The sequence below is a fragment of the Myotis myotis genome, unplaced genomic scaffold, assembly GCF_014108235.1.
Source record: "Myotis myotis isolate mMyoMyo1 unplaced genomic scaffold, mMyoMyo1.p scaffold_m19_p_14, whole genome shotgun sequence".
Classification (NCBI taxonomy): domain Eukaryota; kingdom Metazoa; phylum Chordata; class Mammalia; order Chiroptera; family Vespertilionidae; genus Myotis; species Myotis myotis.
The window spans coordinates 19,734,419-19,754,344 of NW_023416318.1; the positions used below are offsets into that span (position 1 = coordinate 19,734,419).

Genomic DNA, 19,926 nt, shown 5'->3' on the forward strand with positions numbered 1-19,926 from the left:
TAATGTAGTAAAAACTAGTGCAGCCGAAACCGGTTTGGCTCAGTGGATAGAGCGTCGGCCTGCGGACTGAAAGGTCCCAGGTTCGATTCCGGTCAAGGGCATGTACCTGGGTTGCGGGCACATCCCCAGTAGGAGATGTGCAGGAGGCAGCTGATCGATGTTTCTCTCTCATCGATGTTTCTAACTCTCTATCTCTCTCCCTTCCTCTCTGTAAAAAATCAATAAAATATATATTAAAAAAAAAAAAAAAAAAAACTAGTGCAAAACGAGGGCGTTGTATATCGACTAGTGAAGCAGCCCTGATCGGGGAGGCAAGCACAGCTCCAAAACGTTTAAGATTCTCTACCATTTAACGAGGGTGTATTTTAATCTATAACTACCATTCAGTATCAATCAGCAGGAGACAACCAGCCCTAACACTTCACGCAAAGGAAACCAGACGCACATCTCAAATCTCTCTCCTCCGATTCCCTTTCAAAATGAGTAAAATAAAAAAATACACGGCCTGACAAAACCCGGCTCAGCCCAAAGCGGTAGGGAGCAATCCAGGCGCGAACTACACCTCCAGTGAAGGGACCTCACAGCCGAGGACCCGGAAGTGGGAGATAGGGGTGTCCCAACGCGCGCCTTTAAAATAGAGGGTTGTCCTCTCTACCACACAGGAGTTAGCCCCGCCGCGGCCCCCACCCGACCTCCGACCCCCAGCGTCGGAGGTCGACATCCTCTGCAAGCCCAGAAGTCCCCGGTGCAGTCCCGTCATCGGGCGGGCGGCGGGCAGCCTGCTACGTCACGCCGGCGCCGCGCCGCCAGGCAGGCCCTCTTCTCCGTCTCCGCCCCCTCCTCCTCCCGGAGCAGGCGCTGCATTCTGGAAGGTTCGTGAAGGCGTTGGGCGCGTTCTCTTACTTCGCAGCCGGCCAGAATCCGCGTCCATCCGACCTTCCCGAGCCCCACGCAGACCCAGCCCAGCTCGCCATGCCCGAGAACGTGGCACCCCGGAGCGGGGCGCCCGCCGGGGCTGCCGGCGGCCGCTACAAAAGCGCCTATCAGGACCGGGATAAGCCGGCCCAGATCCGCTTCAGCAACATCTCCGCGGCCAAAGGTATCGCTCCCGGGGCCTAGCCCGCGGCCCTACGGGGTCGGGCTCTGCGTTCTCGCCCTGCTTTTGGGTGGTCATGGTTCAGTGGTCCCCTCTTGTCCTTAAGGAGCGGCAGTCCCGTGAGAGGATCCTATTATTTCCTGCCGATAACTCTCGACCCGGAGTATGGATTTTCCGCATTCCGGGACCTGGACGCCCGTAGTTGTTCAGCCTGTTCACCACGCTTGTAGCGGTCCCTGGGGTTCTGACAGTTAAGCCCTGTCGCTGATCTGCCTATTGGTCCCACTAGTAAAATGTCTGCACGATACTTACCAGTTCTCTTGTTCTTATAAAAATAACATTTAAATAAGTTTTCCTCGCTCAGCTGTTGAGTCGAATTGGACAAGCTCTTCACGCCGAAGTTGGGGCGGGGCCCTTCGTGTTGGGCTGTGGGGAACAGATTTGCCCGTTTTGCTTGGGAGTAATTGTGGAAAGCTACATTGTGCGTTTATGTTCTCTAGGCATGTGCAACCCAACACAAGCAAACCAGGAAACATGAACAGTTTGCCAGAGTTGGATTTTTGGGTAGAACACTTTGGCCATCGAGACTCCGTTGCCGTTACTTCGTGGCTTTGTAACCTGTAATCTCTAGGCGAGGCTTTCTTACCTATAAAGTTGGGGAGAAAAATGTTTCTTAGTAGAGTTGTGAGGATTAAGAGAAATCTAATTCAGATAGATTCTGGAAGGAAAGGTGAGAACAAGGCTTAAGAGATTGTGATGTGTATTGAGGAAAAGTGAGTATTTCATTCGGGTTAGAAAAAGAGCAGGAGAAAAGAGTTGGGGGGGGGGGAATGATCATGAAAGTGAGATGGGAAGGATAGGGTTGGGCCAAATCTTGAAGGGCCTGGTGTCCTGGAGAGGATTTGCACAACTGCCCTGGCTAGAAACCATTTCTCAGTAGAATGAGTTAAAGCTAAACTAGCAGGGTTGCTGTGGGCATTAAGTAAGAAAGCGTATGAAGAGCCCCATATATAAAATACAGCCTTAAAAATAAAATAAAATAAAATACAGCCTTACAAATACGTATTTGTGGTCGTCGTCTGAAGGGACTGAGGGTGTGACGATGCTAAAGAAACAGATACAGCAGGCCCTCGAGTAATGCTTTGTTCAATGTGGTTTCTTTATATTGTTGATACAGATGCCCTAGTAACTTACCTGTTGCGTTTATCAATTCGCCTGTGGTAAAATTGGTTTCCTTATATGTCATTTGGCTGTAATTCCAAGAACCTATCAATGACATTGAGGACTTGCTGTGCACTGGAGGAAGGGTGGTGGAATAAGAATAGGTTCGGATATGGGCCTGATGAGTTGGGGAGGTCAAAATGACCAGGTGAGTAGATTTAGGGAGTCATTTGGAAATTCAGGAGAGAATATACCTGGAAGTAAAGATGGGGTAGGTAGTTATCTAGGGGGCATGGTGGAAGCTTAGATTTATTATGTTAGAAACAAGATGTTAAATTCTGGGGCCATGTGGAGGGCCAAAAGAGCTATATAATAAGATTTTAAACAAACAAGGAAGATACAGCATGGAAGGTTTACTTAGGTGACCTTTGAAACAGCAGTGAACAGAGAATTGAAACTGGACAAGGGAAATATGCATGTGGGGAAGAGAGACCACCTAGAGACTCAGAGCAAAATAACACAGCTAGTCTTTCCAAGTCAGACAAAACTTACAAACTAATTGAGAAAAGCTGCTGCAATGTGCATCTTTAGTTAAATTCAGGGAGCCAGTTTTTTATATATATATATATTTTTTTTTTTTTAAATTGATTTTTTTACAGAGAGAGAGAGAGAGAGAGAGTTAGAAACATCGATCAGCTGCCTCCTGCACATCTCCTACTGGGGATATGCCCGCAACCCAGGTACATGCCCTTGACCGGAATCGAACCTGGGACCTTTCAGTCCGCAGGCCGACGCTCTATCCACTGAGCCAAACCGGTTTCGGCTCGAAACTCTTAATGTACAGTTTCAACCCTATGTATATGGAGTGAGATGGTATGTGAGAAAGGGAACTATTTAATCAGTTGTCCAGACCTTGTCAAAGAAAAGGGGTCAAGTATTCATCAATTCCAATTTCTCTTAGAAGATAGTAAGAGGACTAAAATAGAAACAGTCTCATGAACAGATAATAAGAATAAGTAACTTTAGCATGGTAGACTGTGTATCTAGAGATGTTTCATAACATTGATAATGATGAAAACTGTGATTTTGTGTTTCTCATTTTTTGGAGGGAGGGGCCAAGTTAATTACATAGTATGGTAGGAGGTCTTGCCTGTCTTATTGCTGCTTGTCTTATTTTAAAGAATAGAGAAAAGAATACAGTCCTCATTCAGAGATAATATCATTTTGACATTTAAAGGAAGATTAGATAAATCCTCAAAATTTATTCTGTCATAGGCAGAGCATAAGGACTATGTATAGTGACTTTAACATGAAGTGTGTGTCCTACAATTAAAGGAGTAAGTTACCCTGTTTCCAGTAGATTGTTATTACAACAATGAGTTTTCTTTAGTGGACATGGTAAAATGTTCTGCACAATATCCTTATAAGGACAGAAAGATCATTTGAGAAGAAAAGTAATTTGCTCTTTAAGAGTCTTCTTGATTTTGTCTTCCTTTGCAGCTGTTGCTGATGCTATTAGAACAAGCCTTGGACCAAAAGGAATGGATAAAATGGTAAAAATGAAATCATTCATTACTTATTGAATGCTGCTGTCTACACTGAAAGATTTTATTTTTGGGGAGAGAGAGAAACACATTTGTTGTTCCACTTACTTATGCGTTCATTGGTTGCTTCTTGTACTAGTATGTGCCCTAACTAGAGTTCAGACCCAAAACTTTGACATATCGGGATGATGGTCTTAATAACTGAGCTGTTTGGACCCGGCCTCACACTGCAAGATCTTGATAGATAGAGGGTTAAGACATGTTGCTTAAAAAATAACAAGTGTTAGAAAGGCACTTGAGAGTTCAGAAGAGTGATTATTTGGGAACGAGACAGGACTTAGCTATAATTCATATTTTGTTCAATGCTTTTTAAACAATGGAAATATACATGCAAAAGTAGTTACCTACTCTTTTTGTGTCGTTAGGAAATAATAGTAAAGCTAGGTGTAAGGGCTTGAGTTCAATGTTACTTATTGATGTAGCTCTGTGACCTGACAGGTCTTGGGTTTTAACTCTTCTGGCTTTGTTGACTGGCAGCATAAAACAGATGGCTTCCAATGACTTTTAGGTAATATGCCCCCATCTTTACTTCCTTTAGTGCTAGTTAATTTCCAGAATGAGAGATGAGGAAACAACACAGAGGACTGTCTGGATCAGCAGTCACCAACCTTTCAGACCTCACGGACCATCAGTGGTCCACAGACCACCAGTTCGCGGCAGCTGGTCTGGATGATATACAGATCATTATTCCTTCTGACTATTTAATATCTGTCCCTGATAGTACTTCTTTTTGCTCTTTGCTGAGAATACTAAAAAATAACTTATGTGTTGACTATAAGAATTGTGTATGTCAATTGTAATTGAAAATTGTAAAAAGTTATACTAGAGGCCCGATGCATGAAATTCGTGCAAGGGGTTCAGCTGGAAAGTCATTCGGATCTCCTGTCTAATTAGCGGCTCTCCTAATTAGCGTATTGCACTCTTATTATAGATAATAAAAGGCTAATATGCAAATAGACCAAATGGCAGAATGACGCTCAATGCAGGAGCTGCCCCCTGGTGGTCGGTGCACTCCCACAGGGGGAGCACTGGGCTCACAGCTGGTGAGCGCAACCGCGTTGGTGGGAGGCTCTCCTGCCTCCGTGGCAGTGCTAAGGATGTCCGACTGCCAGCTTAGGGCTGGGACTAAGCCGGCAGCCATTCATCCCCAGAGGGCTCCCCGCCCCTAACTGCACAAATTTTGTGCACCAGGCGTCTAGTTTTAAAAATAATAGCTAATTAATGGAAAAAAGGAATTGTGTTCACATTCATGGTGCTGTATTTTGGGGCATCCATGGTATCAGTTCTCTTTTTCACAAATAAAAGAGTAATTGGAACAAAGCTAGCTGTTTTACTTGTAAAGCTAGACTATTATGCATACTTTTAGTGTAATGATTTATATTAGTATACGGTTTGAAATTTAGCACAGTTGTAAGCTATGAGACATAAATTAATTTCTCTACCAAAGTAATAGAGCTTTTAGGTTATCACATTAATACTGGATAAATAAAATAAATTTTGAAATCACAGCTTTAAAAGAAAAATTAAAACTTTTCAGATTCAAGATGGAAAAGGCGATGTGACCATTACAAATGATGGTGCCACCATTCTGAAACAAATGCAAGTGTTACATCCAGCAGCCAGAATGGTAAGTATAATTTTAGATGAGGTGTTTTTTTAAATGTATGGTTTGATATTTGATAAACAGTTAAATTTGTTTTATTTGATCACATGATATAATTTAAACATTGTGAATTTTTTTTTTTAATATATTTTATTGATCTTCCACAGAGAGAAAGGGAGAGAGACAGAGAGTTAGAAACATCGATGAGAGAGAAACATCGATCAGCTGCCTCCCGCACACCCCCCACTGGGGATGTGCCCGCAACCCAGGCACATGCCCCTGACCGGAATCGAACCGGGGACCTTCCAGTCCGCAGGCCGACGCTCCATCCACTGAGCCAAACCGGTTTCGGCTAAACATTGTGAATTTTAAAAAATTTATTATTATTATTTTTGTGTTTGAATCCTCACCCAAGGATATTTTTCCATTGATTTTTAGAGAGAGTGGAAGGGAGGGTGAGAGACGGAGAGAAAGAAACATGGATGTGAAAGATACACATTGATTGGTTGCCTCCCACATGTGCCCCACCCGAGCTGGGGCTTGAGCCTGCAATCGAGGTATGTGCCCTTGACTGGAATTGAACCTAGGACCCTTCAGTCTGCAGGCCAGTGCTGTGTCCATTGAGTCAATCGGCTAGGGCAAGCATTGTGAATTTTTAAATTATGTAACGATGACTTTTTAAGTGAGTCAAATTATGCTCATACGGGGTCAGTTCAGATAAACTTGGCAAAGGACTCCAAAATGATACTGTAACCTCACCTGAATTCCCCATTTCATAACTCCTAAGGCTACAAGGTACCTATGGTATAACATTATACTCTCTGACAGGAACTTTCAAGTAGCTGGGAAGTAAATATTTACAATACACAGTCTGAACCAGAAATCATAATGTGTTTTTTATATATATAAGTAGGATTTTGTATGCCATAAATATGTGGGTTATCATTTTCTTTTCTTTTTTTGGGGAGGAGGGGAGGAATTATTTTAAAATGAAACCCAAGGCACACAACAAATCTAAAGTTATGAGTTATATTGAATCTTAATAGTGTTGATAATAATCAAATTGTGACACTGATGTGAAGGCCATTTATATATTTTTATATTTGAATTAGATGTTGTTAGGTTCTCACATTCTTATTGAACAACTTAAATGTTCTGTTCACTTAGCTGGTAGAGTTGTCTAAGGCACAAGATATAGAAGCAGGAGATGGCACTACATCGGTGGTCATCATTGCTGGCTCTCTCTTAGATTCCTGTACCAAACTTCTTCAGAAAGGTAGGTAGAACATAGGACATACTTTATTCAAGTTAAGTAATGTCTGATTTAAGATATAATTTGGAATAATAATTTTACTAGGACTTTTTAGATTAAGTTTTGCTATGTTTATTATATGAATTAGAAATGTTTTTCTTTTTGCTTCTCTTTTTTGCCAAACTTTTTAATTATTATTGAATTTGTTGGGGTGACATTGGTTAATAAAAGTATATGGGTTTCAAAAAAAAGTATATGGGTTTCAGGTGTACAATTCTGTAATACATCAACTGTACATTGTATTGTGTGTTCAACACCCAAGTCAAGTCTGCTTCCATCGCCATTTATTCCCTCTATAGCCTCTTTAGCCAACCTTCTTTTTGGAAGTGATTTTTGCAGAGAGAAACATCAATCGGTTGCCTTCCGCAAGCACCCCAACTGGGAATTGAACCTGCCACCCTTCTGTGTAAGGGCAATGCTCCAACCAATTGAGGCACACTGGACAGGTCTAGCCAAACTTTTGATGGAATTTGATAGAATTTTGCTTTTCAAAAATAAGTGGTAGTGCTGTTGCTAATCTTAGGCTCTAGATGTGAATGGTGATTTGGGAGAGAAAGTATGGGTTCTTGCTCTAGTAAATAGTGCTTAATCATAGTGGTGACTCTCCAGTCACTTATCCTACTTATGTAGATTTATGCTGTTTTTAAAAGTATTATCTTTGGTTTTCCTTTTAAATATCACATATGTGTGTGTAATTGAACTATTCCAAATTAAATGGGAATAAATTATTAGTCATAATTAACAGTTAAGGTTATACAAACCATTATAACTGAAGCATAAGCTAATCTATAGTTAATAATTTAAAATTTATGACTGTTTTGAAATTTTAACGAATAGAACATTTTTAAGTGTGTCAAATATGTAGCTTATTTGTTATATAATTAAGTAACTAGATTTTCACAAATGACAGGGATTCATCCAACTATCATTTCGGAGTCATTCCAGAAGGCTTTGGAAAAGGGTGTTGAAGTATTGGTTAAAATGTCTCGACCTGTGAAACTGAGTGACAGAGAAACTTTGTTAAATAGTGCAGCCACTTCATTGAACTCAAAGGTGAGATGAACGCTAAGGGATTGTTGTAAAATTACAGCTTAAGGTTTGTTAAGAACCACAACTCCTATGCTGTGATTTTTGTTTGTTGCTCTACAGTTCATAAATTCTCAAGAGTAGCTAACTAAAGTAATTTGTATAACTGAATTCAAGTAAAGTTTACTTCAAGATTGTCAGATAAATTGTATCCCCATTTTACAGATGGAAAATAAGTCTAGTGAAGTTAAATAACTCATCCAAGACCCACAATAAGGGATAGAACTAAAATTTGAACCAGGACAAGATTGCCCATCCATAGTCCATCTCTTAACTAATGTCTGTGCTGCTTTTCTTAGTTATCAAATTTAAAGCAATGATGTTGTAAATTTCTTGGGAAATTATGTCACCTGCTCTTTTCTGTCATGTCCAGTGTCACACTTTCGTTCTTTTTCATTTTCTTTTCATCCGCATTATATTGATATGTTCATTTTCTTCTAATGTTAAATTGAGAATTAGATAATATTGTTGAATGTCCCCAGAAATTAATATGACAGAATAGCATAATAGTTACAAGCATTGGTCTTAGAGTCTAGACTGTTTGGGTTCAGTGCTGGCTCTATCACTTAACTAAGCTGTTTGACTATTTCAGTTTCTTCATTTGAAGATTGAATGATTATAGAAATGTAAAGTACTAAGACCACTGCCTGGCATATAGTGCTCAATAAATATTAGCCACTAGCTAGTTTTACCAGCACCCTCAGTATTAGGGGTACACATATATAGCATCTGATCACAAATACATTTTAGATAAGAAACCACATGAAATTAATTTTGTTTTGGATTTCCTATAGAGTTGTTAGTACATATTTTTATTTCATGCCCTTGGTGACTGACAATCTGAATTGAAAAGACAGTTTGTATGGAATGTTTTCTCATATATTCTCACTTTCCCTCTTCCCCACCATCCAAAAAAAAGTGATATGTCAGTAAAGAACTAGGACTTTTTCTATTGTGAAACTGACTTTTTTTTTTCAATTCTAGGTTGTCTCTCAGTATTCAAGTCTGCTTTCTCCAATGAGTGTAAATGCAGTAATGAAAGTGATTGACCCAGCCACAGCTACTGGTGTAGATCTTAGAGATATTAAAATAGTTAAGAAACTTGGGTAAGCACATCTATTTATAACTTTGATGAATAAAAATTAATTTTGAAAGTAAGTTTAAGTTATTTCCAAAAATAAATAACTTTTATTTTTTATTTTATTTTTTTAAAAATATATTTTATTGATTTTTTACAGAGAGGAAGGGAGAGAGATAGAAAGTTAGAAACATCGATGAGAGAGAAACATCGATCAGCTGCCTCCTGCACACCCCCTACTAGGTATGTGCTGGCAACGAAGGTACATGCCCTTGACCGGAATCGAACCCGGGACCCTTCAGTCCGCAGGCCAACGCTCTATCCACTGAGCCAAACCGGTTTCGGCTAAATAACTTTTAAATGAAAAATATCTAGGTGAAAGTCACAAAGCTTCTTTTTTATTTTCATGAGAATTTGTACTGGTATTAATCTGCGAATCTCAAGAATTTGTTTGCATTCCCTTATGATGGCAGGGAGTGTGATCAAAGAGGTTCAGGAATGGGACACTAATAAATGTGAATGAGGCTGAAACACATTTTATTGGACTGATGATTTTTAATCTGTTAGAAATCTAAACTTACAGATTTCTGCTCCCTGTTAACTATTCCCTTGCTTCCTTTTTTCTTAGTGGGACAATTGATGACTGTGAGTTGGTGGAAGGGCTGGTTCTCACTCAGAAGGTGGCAAATTCTGGTATAACGAGAGTTGAAAAGGCTAAAATTGGGCTTATTCAGTTTTGCTTATCTGCTCCCAAGACAGATGTAAGTAGAACCAAATAAAATTGATTTTTTTATTTATATGTTTAACTTTCTAATAACTCGACTTTTATTCATTATTGTAAAAATAGAAAATACTGGTACTAGTGATAAGAAGTATTTATCTCAAAAGAATGAATAAAATGGAAATAAATGGCAGAAAATTGTTGGATGCCAAAACATGACAAAGTAACAAGGATGCAAGTGAAATTATTTCAGTAAAATATTTGTATTAAGAGAATGGGCATATTCAGGAAATAGTCATTTTACATTTTTTAATTATCAAAATGTACTTGCATGTATATAGACACATATGACAGCATAAAAGACCTACAATAAGGTTGGTGTATATTCATCTTTCCAGACCTTTTCTTTTTTTTCTAATACGTGTGTGTGTGTGTACAGACACGAATATATTTCTTTTATTGATTTCAGAGAGGAAGCGAGAGGGAGAGAGAGATAGAAACATCAATGATGAGAATCGTTGATTGGCTGCCTCTGCACGCCCCCTACTGGGGATCAAGTCTGCAACCCAGGCATTTGCCTTGACCATGGGGAGTGGAACTGTGACCTGATTCATGGGTCGACGCTCAACCACTGAGCCGTGCTGCCTGGGCTTTCCAGACTTTTTCTATGCATGTTTATATATAATATTTGGTATGATTTTGCTTGAATTTATACTGTAATATTTTCATTAAAAATATTTTTCACTTTAAAACTCCTATATGCAAAGCATTAATATGTTGTTTCTTTTCTAAACAGATGGATAATCAGATAGTAGTTTCTGACTATGTCCAGATGGACCGAGTGCTTCGAGAGGAGAGAGCCTATATTCTAAACTTAGTGAAGCAAATTAAAAAAACAGGATGTAATGTTCTTCTCATACAAAAGTCTATTCTAAGGTATGCAGCTATTATGTTTACTCCTTAATAATATATTTTGGATCCCCTCTAGCAATTTTTACAGAACCATTTGAGGTAGATAAACCACTAGACAGCTAATGAACCTGCATTTGGGGGCATTCTGATGAATACTCTAAAATAGGTTCTTTTCCCATTGTGATCATTTAAATGTGGGGTGTATAATCTTTCTAGCCAATATCCTAGATGTTAAGTAAATGGAATGCTTTGTTTTTCAGTGTTTCCTTCTAATATGTAGACACATTCCCATGTATTCTATTAATACATTATGCCAGAAGGTATTGTGGATGCTCATTGATGAAGAGTTAGTATACCTGGTTCTCATCCCAAGTCATAATATATAGTAATCTTGTTTTTTAATATGATTTATAGTCTTGGGATGGAAAAATTTGGATTTTTTTTTAACGTTGATTTTAGAGAAACATCGATTTATTGTTCCACTTATTTATGCATTCATTGGTTGCTTCTTGTATGTGCTGGCAACCTTAGTTATCAGGACAATGCACTAATAATTCTTTTAAATCAGGAAGTATCAAAGTTTTAATTATCAGAGAGATGCTTACTTAGTATTTTAAAAAAACAATGACATGGTTATTTTGTGTGTTTTACAAATAGTGTCATTGGGGTATGTTTTAATATTATCCATTGGAAATCACCACACATTGTTCATTAGTAAAATAAAGAAAACCTTAAAAAATGGTTGAACCGCAAATATTTTTAACCTAGGATTGACATAATGACTGATTTTTTATTGTAGAGATGCTCTAAGTGATCTTGCATTACATTTCCTAAACAAAATGAAGATTATGGTGGTTAAGGATATTGAAAGAGAAGATATTGAATTCATTTGTAAGGTAAAATATTCTAATATCTGTATGTGTGAAAATGTCCAATAATCAAATGTTTTAATTTGAGGATTTGATTATTTTTCCCAGACGATTGGAACCAAGCCAGTTGCTCATATTGACCAGTTCACTGCTGACATGCTGGGATCAGCTGAGTTAGCTGAGGAGGTCAATTTAAACGGTTCTGGCAAACTGCTCAAGGTAACAGTATTATAATTAAGCTTTATTTGCCTGGAGTTTTTCTGTTTATTTTAATCTTTATCCCAAATACCTAATTTGATATATGTTTACTGAAGATTACAGGCTGTGCAAGCCCTGCAAAAACAGTTACAATTGTTGTTCGTGGATCTAACAAATTGGTTATTGAAGAAGCTGAGCGCTCTATTCATGATGCCCTATGTGTCATTCGCTGTTTAGTGAAGAATAGGTAATATGAATTGCTAAGTAATATTGAGAACATTAAAACTTCTGTATTTTGACTGTTTTAAAGGTGTAAATGTAAGCTAAAAATATGTTTGTGAATTTCAGAGCTCTTATTGCAGGAGGTGGGGCTCCAGAAATAGAGTTGGCTCTACGGTTAACTGAATACTCACGAACATTGAGTGGTATGGAATCCTACTGCGTCCGTGCTTTTGCAGATGCTATGGAAGTAATTCCATCAACACTGGCTGAAAATGCTGGCCTGAATCCCATTTCTACAGTAACAGAACTAAGAAACCGTCATGCCCAAGGAGAAAAAACTACTGGCATTAATGTCCGAAAGGTAATAGTTTAATTTTTAATTGTTGCAGAAAATATTAATTAATATAACATTTTTAAAGCTTTGTAATTATCTGTTGAATGAAAAGCTTTGTAATTAAAAGTAAAATAGGATTTAAATATTAGGCCTGCAGGATAATTTGTTATTGAGTGAGAATGAAGATGGATTATGTCTTAACTGAAAAGTATTATCTGTTCATTAGCTTAGCCAACTTATTGGCTGATTTTTGGCATATTACATAGTCTGTGCTTCAGTTTTCTCAATTGTAAAAACAGAGACTAATTAGTAGGTCCCTTGTAGGCTAATTGTGAGAATTAAATATATTATTAACAAGAATGCTCTTACAAAGATGTCTGGCATAGAGAAAACTCTAAGTATTTACCATTGCTGCTGTTGTGACCACCAGCCTAATGAAGTCAGTCACTAGGGTAAACACATAGAACAGTAATAATTTCCCCTTTTGTGTATGTCCCTTTTTATTGAGGAGACAAATAATACTTAATGGGGGGGAAGCTAACAATCCAAGGTTACGCTTTTTTAATAGAATAGAATTCCAAAGGAGGGCACATTATGAAGATGTAGCTTTCACTGGTAGGGTATGAGGAAATTTCAGAAGGGGGAGCGAATGGTTTACAGGTGAGAGAGCCCAAGAAGTTTCTAATTTCGTCTAGAGTGGAAATTATATATTGGTAATACACTGGACTTTCAGGCTGGAAAGATCAGATAAAAGCTAACATGAGGTATGGTTTTTATTTTATTCCAGTAGTTGGAAGCCACTAACGTTTTGTTAACCAAGAGGCTAAGATGATGAAATGGGTATTTTAAGGTGGGAACACAGGAGATGGGGTTGCTTGTGATGGCCATCAGCATTAATCCTTAGGAGAATGGGACTATGATAGTGGCAATAAGAATTTATAAGTGAGATTTGGGAGAGATGTTAAGGCAGAGCAGGATACATAGGAGGAGGGTTTTTTATATATATACTAGAAGCCCAGTGCACGAATTCATGCACCTTGAAAGGAACTGTAGGCCGGGAGGCTGTGGTAGGCACAGGGGCGGGTCTCGGCCCATCCTCTGCACCCCTGCCCAGCCCCTCCTGCCCTGGCCCCCAGTCCTCTGCAGCCCCATTCCCACCACCGCTGCTCCAATGCACTGATAGCGCCAGCCCTGCTTGCACCCTCTGACAGCACAGAGTGATTGGTGCCAGCAGTGGGTGCGATTGGCGGCTGCTTCCCTGATCACCCCTCAGGAGCATGGGGAGGTGAAGCCCTTAAGGGCAATCAGGGCCAGCAGCCGCCACTCGCACCCGCTGATGGTGCCGAGTGATCAGGACCTGCGCCAGGCACCGGCAGTGGGTGCAAGCAGCAGCTCTGGCACTGACAGTGGGTGCGAGCGGGGCTGGCAGCAGGCGCAGCACCAGGCAGGACCACAGTGCATGGGAGCAAAGTATTTTCAGTAACCACCAGAGTCTAGCCCCAATGACAGCAACTGGCGCCCTGCCTTGGTCTGGCACCCCCACTCACCTGCTCCACCATCCTGCCATGGCCAATGCCCGCCATGTTCTGCACATGCCCCTTGGTGGTCAGCGCACGTCATAGTGACTAGTTCGGTTGTTTCGGTCTATTTGCATATTAGCATTTTATTATATAGGATATTTTATTGATTTCAGATAGAAAGGAAGGGAGAGGGAGAGAGAGATAGAAATATCAATGATGAGAGAGAATCATTGATTGGCTGCCTCCTGCATGCCCCCTACTGGGGATCGAGCCTGCAACCCAGGCTTATGCCATTTACTGGAATCGAACCCAGGACCCTTCAGTCTGTAAGCTGACACTCTATCCACTGAGCCAAACCAGCTAGGGCCTTAGAGGAGATTTGAAGTTAGGATTTGGGGGATCCAGCATTAATTTTTCCAAATTTTAGTTGAAATACAACCTATAGTGTAGAAAAGAGCTTACTTAGAGAGTATCTTATTCTAAACTAGAGTAAGGGAAAACTTACTTAAAAAGGCCTTGATTAATACTGATAACTAGTTGGTGATGTGTGTAATTACAAACACTAAAAGCAATTTGTGCTCATTCGCAGGGTGGTATTTCCAACATTTTGGAGGAGCTGGTTGTCCAGCCTCTGTTGGTTTCAGTTAGTGCACTGACTCTAGCGACTGAAACTGTCCGGAGCATCCTGAAAATTGATGATGTGGTATGTATAGGTTGGGAATTTTCCTACAAGGTCAAAAAGGTATATCTTTTAAGAGATTTTTGGGGGTGTTTGTAACTAATAGTTTGCTAGTCATCAAGGTGATAACAGTTCATACGCTTGCAGTCTTTTTTCACTTGTAATAATAGGGGTGATTTGGATAACTGCTTAAATGTCTTCCAGCCTTAAAATTCTATTATTACAGGTTTTGAAACTCAAGTTTTTCTTTTGTCAGGTAAACACTCGGTAATCTGGATAACACTGGCTGACTGGCACCATCATGGCCACCAATAGTGCAGCTGGAGTGGAAGATCACTGGTGTTTCTTGTTCTTTGGAATATTGTTTCCCCTATGAATTCCTGGGCCTGTTCTTCCAGTTTGCATTTACTTGAAATTGTATTGACACAGTTTAATGAAAATATTAAAGATTTGGTTTCAAAAGGCAGATTAATTTATTCCTGCTTCCTCCACCCCCCAAATATTGCTATTTCAGACACTTGAAAAATCTATATAACAAAAGGCAATGGATTCACAAAGTAATATATATACTGTTTGAAAAGTTAACAGTACAGAAAGACACAAATTGAAAAATGAAAGGCTTCCTCTACCCCATAATCCTAATCCCTTTCTTCAAGAATTAGCACTGTTTTGTTCATTGAGATTCCTTGTACACATTAAGTAGCAAATATCCTGTATAATAAGAGGCTACTATGCAAGTGGTCATGATGCCCTCAGGCCGTAGTGATGGATCAGCAGAGACTGTGCACAGAGGGCAGAGCTGCCCTGTTGCTCCGGAGACAGGGCGGAAGTGGGGAGGCACCCGGAGGAGGCAGGACCAGCCCAAGTGACTGGAAGTACTGAGGGTGGGGCTTGAAGCGGCCAGAGAAGGCCGGAGGGGTCGGGGCAGGGCCAGGCACACTCGAGCTCTGGGTGGAGAGGTTAGGTTGTCAGGATGGGGTGGTGGGCGGGACTTCTGGAGCATCACAGGGTACTGGCAGTGTCCAAGGAGCATGCGAGGCTTTGCCAGGCGGGGGAAATGGCCCTAATGGTGGGTTAGGCCTAGAGGACCCTAACACGCTCACGACTTAATCGTGCACTTTAACATTTGTGCACTGGGCAGGGTCCCTCAGCCAGGCCTGTGCCCTTTGGCAGTTTGGGACCCCTTGGGGGATGTCTGCCTGCCACGGAGACAGGCGGGAGAGGCTCCTGCCACTGGCACTGCGCTCAGCCAGAATCCAGGCTTGCTATCCCTTAGTGCTGCCTCGGAGGCAGGAGGGAATCTCACCACCACCACTGCACTCGCCAGCAGAAAACCCAGCTTCTGGTTGAGCAGCGCTCCCCCTGTGGGAGCACATTGACCACCAGGGAACAGCTCCTGTGTTGAGTGTCTACCCCCTGGTGGTCAGTGCATGTCTTAGCGACTGGTCATTCTGCCAGTTGATTTGCATATTAGGGTTTTATTATAAAGGCTATTTCATTTTTAACACGTTAAGCGCCAAGCCTGTTTTGTCTTCCTTTCTGTTTAGCCTGCGATATCCGATTTCACCAATATGCTGGCGACATCAGTGACTGACCGGTCCACGTGGAAAGTATAGTGTCAGTCAACAGCAGAGTATGCTTCTGCTTTTATTTTTCTTCATGGCGCGTTACCAGTGTTTATTTTTTCTTTTTCTTTTTTTAAAGAATATATTTATTGATTTTTTACAGAGAGGAAGGGAGAGGAATAGAGAGTCAGAAACAACATGAGAGAGAAGAAACACCCATCAGCTGCCTCCTGCACACCCCCTACTGGGAATGTGCCTGCAACCAAGGTACATGCCCTTGACCAGAACCGAACCTAGGACCCTTCAGTCCACAGGCCAACGCTCTGTCCACTGAGCCAAACCGGTCAGGGCAGTGTTTATTTCTCGTCTGTCTCCCTCCAGTGGAACATAAGCTATATATTGAAGGCAAACGTAAGCTTCTTTGCTCCACTAATGACCTAGGACAAAGAATAATGTCTGGTTTATAGTAGATGTTTAAAATACACTTGCTGAACGTACTGAAAGATTTCTTGAATAATGGATGTTTTTTGCACACTATGGGAGATCCTGTCTAACAAAATTAAAAGCATAGACCAGAAAAACAAAAGTGTGAGATTAAAAGCAAAGAAATACTAAAAGGAAGAAAGGTGTTCTCTCCCAGCTCTAGTTGTATGTATTAAAAAAGCGTTCAATTGTTAGATGTTCAAATGAGCTTTGCCAGAGAAGGAGGGAAAGAGCAGACGAAGAGGAAACTATCCAAAGCAATCTACAGATTGAATGCAATTCCTATCAAAATCCCAATAACATTTTTTACAGAAATAGAAAACCCATCCTAACATTGTGGAATCTCAGGGAACTGAATATCCAAAACAACCTTGAAAAGGCAACTGAGAATTCACACTTCCTGTTTTTAAAACTTACTGCAAAACTACAGTCAAAACTAGTACTGGCATAAAGACATTTAGATCAATAGAATAGAAAAAGCAGGGGCCAGGAACTTTTTTTCTGGCAAGTGTCATTTGGATATTTATAACATCATTTCTGGGCCACACAATTACCAACTTAAAAATTAGCCTGGTATATTTGGTCAAGCAATTGATTCACCCCCTAATCCCCTGCCAGGGCCAGACCGAATGATTTTGTGCGCCTTATATGGCTTGGGGCCAGACATCCCCACTCCTGGAATAGAGAGTCCAGAAATAAACTCTCATACATAAGGTCAAATGATGTGTGCGTGTTTTGTTAATCCTCATGAGAATATTTTTTTCACTGCTTTTCAGTGAAAGTGGAAAGGAGGGATAAGGGGAGAGAGAATCCACTGGTTGCCTCCACTCATCCTTGGGATGGGAAAAGGAGGTGGGGAGCAAATCACAACCCAGGTACATGCCGTTGACCAGAAATCCCGAAATCCTTCAGTTCCCTGGGCTGACAGTCTAACCATTGAGTCACACCAGCCAGGCCTGTTCAATTAATTTTTGGCAGCTGAACCAAGACCATTCAATAGGGAAAGGTCAGTCTTCAACAAATGATGCTGGAAAAACGGTATCCACATGCAAAAGAAGGGTGGATCCTTAGCTTAACACTATGACAAAATTAAAGTGCATCAAAGACCTAAAACAAAACTTAGGAGAAAACAATGAAAGCTTCATGACATTGGATTTAGCAGTGATTTCTTGGATATGTCACTAAAGGGACAGGTAACAAAAGGGAAAAATAAATTCATGAAAATTTTGTGCATCAAAAGACAGAGTACCACAGAAAGGGAGAAAATTTTCAAATCCCGTATCTGATAAGGGATTAAAATCCAGAATATATAAAGAACTCCCAAAACTTAAAAACAAGAAAACCCTACCCAATTTGCTGCGACCTGCACGGTGGGTTTCAGGATGACCTGTAGGAGGGCCAATGCACAATGAAGATACTAAACAAGAAATATAAATTTTTAAGGCATGGGAGGCCAGGTGGAGCCTTTTGCAAGAAGAACCCACGAGTGCTGGTCTTGCCTGCTTTTATTCATTTTGTTTACACATTTGCCCTTTAGCAATGCATGCAGGCAGAGCAGAGAGAATCAAAGCTCAGTAAAGTTCAGTAAACAATGTAAAGATTATCAGGTCAGGAAATCGCAATCACAGCAGGAGCAATCTGATATCAGCCCTGCTGAGATCAAGGTCCAGCGGCCTTCCAATGTCTCTTGCACTTTCATGCTAGTGCTGCTATGCAGTGGTCTCTGGCACCAATTAAAAAATGGGCATAACGTTTGAATAGACATTCTCCAAAGATAAACAAATGGCTAATAAGCACATGAAGAAATGCTTGACATCACTAAACATTAGGGAAATACAAATGAGAGCACCTCACACCCATGAGGATGGCTACTATAAAACAATGTTGGCCAGAATGTAAAGACATTGGAATCCTGTGTACTGTCAGGAATGTAAAGTGGTATAGCTGCTGTTGAAAACAGTACGGCAGTTCCTTAAAAAATTAAAAATAGAATTACCAAATGACTCAATAATTCCACTTCTGGATATATAGCCAAAAGAATTGAAAACGTTCTCAGAGATACTGTACACCCATATTCATGGTGGCATTAGTCACAATAGCTAAAATATGGAAGCAACCAAAGTGTTCACTGATGGCTGAATGGATAAGCAAAATGTGATAAATATAATTGAATATTTTCCAACCCTAAAAAGGAAGGAATTTCTGATGTGCTACAACATGGATGAACATTGAGAACACTATGCTGAGCAAAACAATTCAGTTACATAAAAGACAAATATTGTATGATTCCACTTAGATACTTAGAGTAGTCAGAATCATAATGACAGAAAGTTGAACAGTGGTTGCAAGGACTGGCAGGAGGGGAAAGTGGGAAATTATTGTTTAATGGGTATGGAGTTTCAGTTTTACAAAATGCAAAATTCTGGAGATGGATAGTGGTGCACAACCACAAGACTATTTAATACCACTGAACTGTATATTTAAAAACGGTTAAAATGGTAAATGTTACTTATATTTTACCACTAATAAGAACAAATTGCCCTAACTGGTTTGGCTCAGTGGATAGAGCGTCGGCCTGCAGACTCAAGGGTCCCAGGTTCGATTCCGGTCAAGGGCATGTACCTTGGTTGCGGACACATTCCCAGTAGGGGGCGTGCAGGAGGCAGCTGATCAATGTTTCTAGCTCTCTATCCCTCTCTCTTCTTCTCTGTAAAAAATCAATAAAATATATTTTTAAAAAAATCAATAAAATATATATATATTTTTAAAAAAGAACAAATTGATCATGCAAAAAGTGGGAAACTATGACCCATAATGGAGAAAAATCAACCAGGAGAAACAAACCCCCAAATGACAAATGATGGCATTATCAGACAGAGACTTAAATGCAGCTTTTATAAATCTTCCATATATGTTCAAGGATGTAAAAGAAAATTTGAACATGATAACAGAAATGGGAGATAAGAGACTCAAATGTGTAGAAAGGAAGCATCATCTTTTTACAAAAGTACTCTGAATAGGATTAGTATCAGATTATCATTGTCCAAGAAAAGAGCACCAAATTTGAAGACATGACCTCAGAAACTATCTATACTAATAAAAGCCTAGGTGGTCATCATGTGCGCCGTCATCACAAGATGGCCACCACAAGATGGCCGTGCGCACAGCGGAGGCAGGGCCCTGTGGCTGCTCCATACAGTGAGGCCTGGGGGTCCTGCAGCTCCCCGTGGTGCATAGGAGGCCAGTCCTGGTGTCTCCGCAGCCTTGTGCGGAGGAGGCCGATCGGTGGGCAGGGGAGGGCAGTTGGGGGTGATTGGGCCGGCAGGGGAGCAGTTAGGGGGCGACCAGGCTGGCAGGCAGAAGTGGTTGGGGCAAATTTCATGCACTGAGCCTCTAGTTTAAAATAAAGCACAGAGCCCTGCCGGCATGGCTCAGCGATGGAGCCTTGACCTATGAACTAGGAGGTCATGGTGGGATTCCTGG

The 19,926-nt window shown here is 40.6% G+C and overlaps 1 protein-coding gene across 2 annotated transcripts; it reads left to right on the forward strand.

Moving 5' to 3' along the window:
• Window positions 1–819: 819 nt before the first annotated feature.
• On the forward strand, window positions 820–14,861 carry CCT4 (chaperonin containing TCP1 subunit 4). 2 transcript variants are annotated; one of them, XM_036334416.1, is made up of 14 exons: window positions 820–1,099; window positions 3,758–3,810; window positions 5,399–5,488; window positions 6,632–6,740; window positions 7,687–7,829; window positions 8,847–8,968; window positions 9,569–9,701; window positions 10,458–10,597; window positions 11,373–11,469; window positions 11,551–11,661; window positions 11,757–11,887; window positions 11,989–12,223; window positions 14,306–14,419; window positions 14,652–14,861. In XM_036334416.1, exons 1-14 carry the CDS (start codon window positions 973–975, stop codon window positions 14,664–14,666), a joined length of 1,620 nt encoding a protein of 539 aa, XP_036190309.1. In that variant the 5' UTR covers window positions 820–972; the 3' UTR covers window positions 14,667–14,861. The 2 variants fall into 2 exon arrangements, with proteins under 2 accessions (XP_036190309.1, XP_036190310.1); XM_036334417.1 differs by lacking the exon at window positions 14,306–14,419.
• Window positions 14,862–19,926: the final 5,065 nt, after the last annotated feature.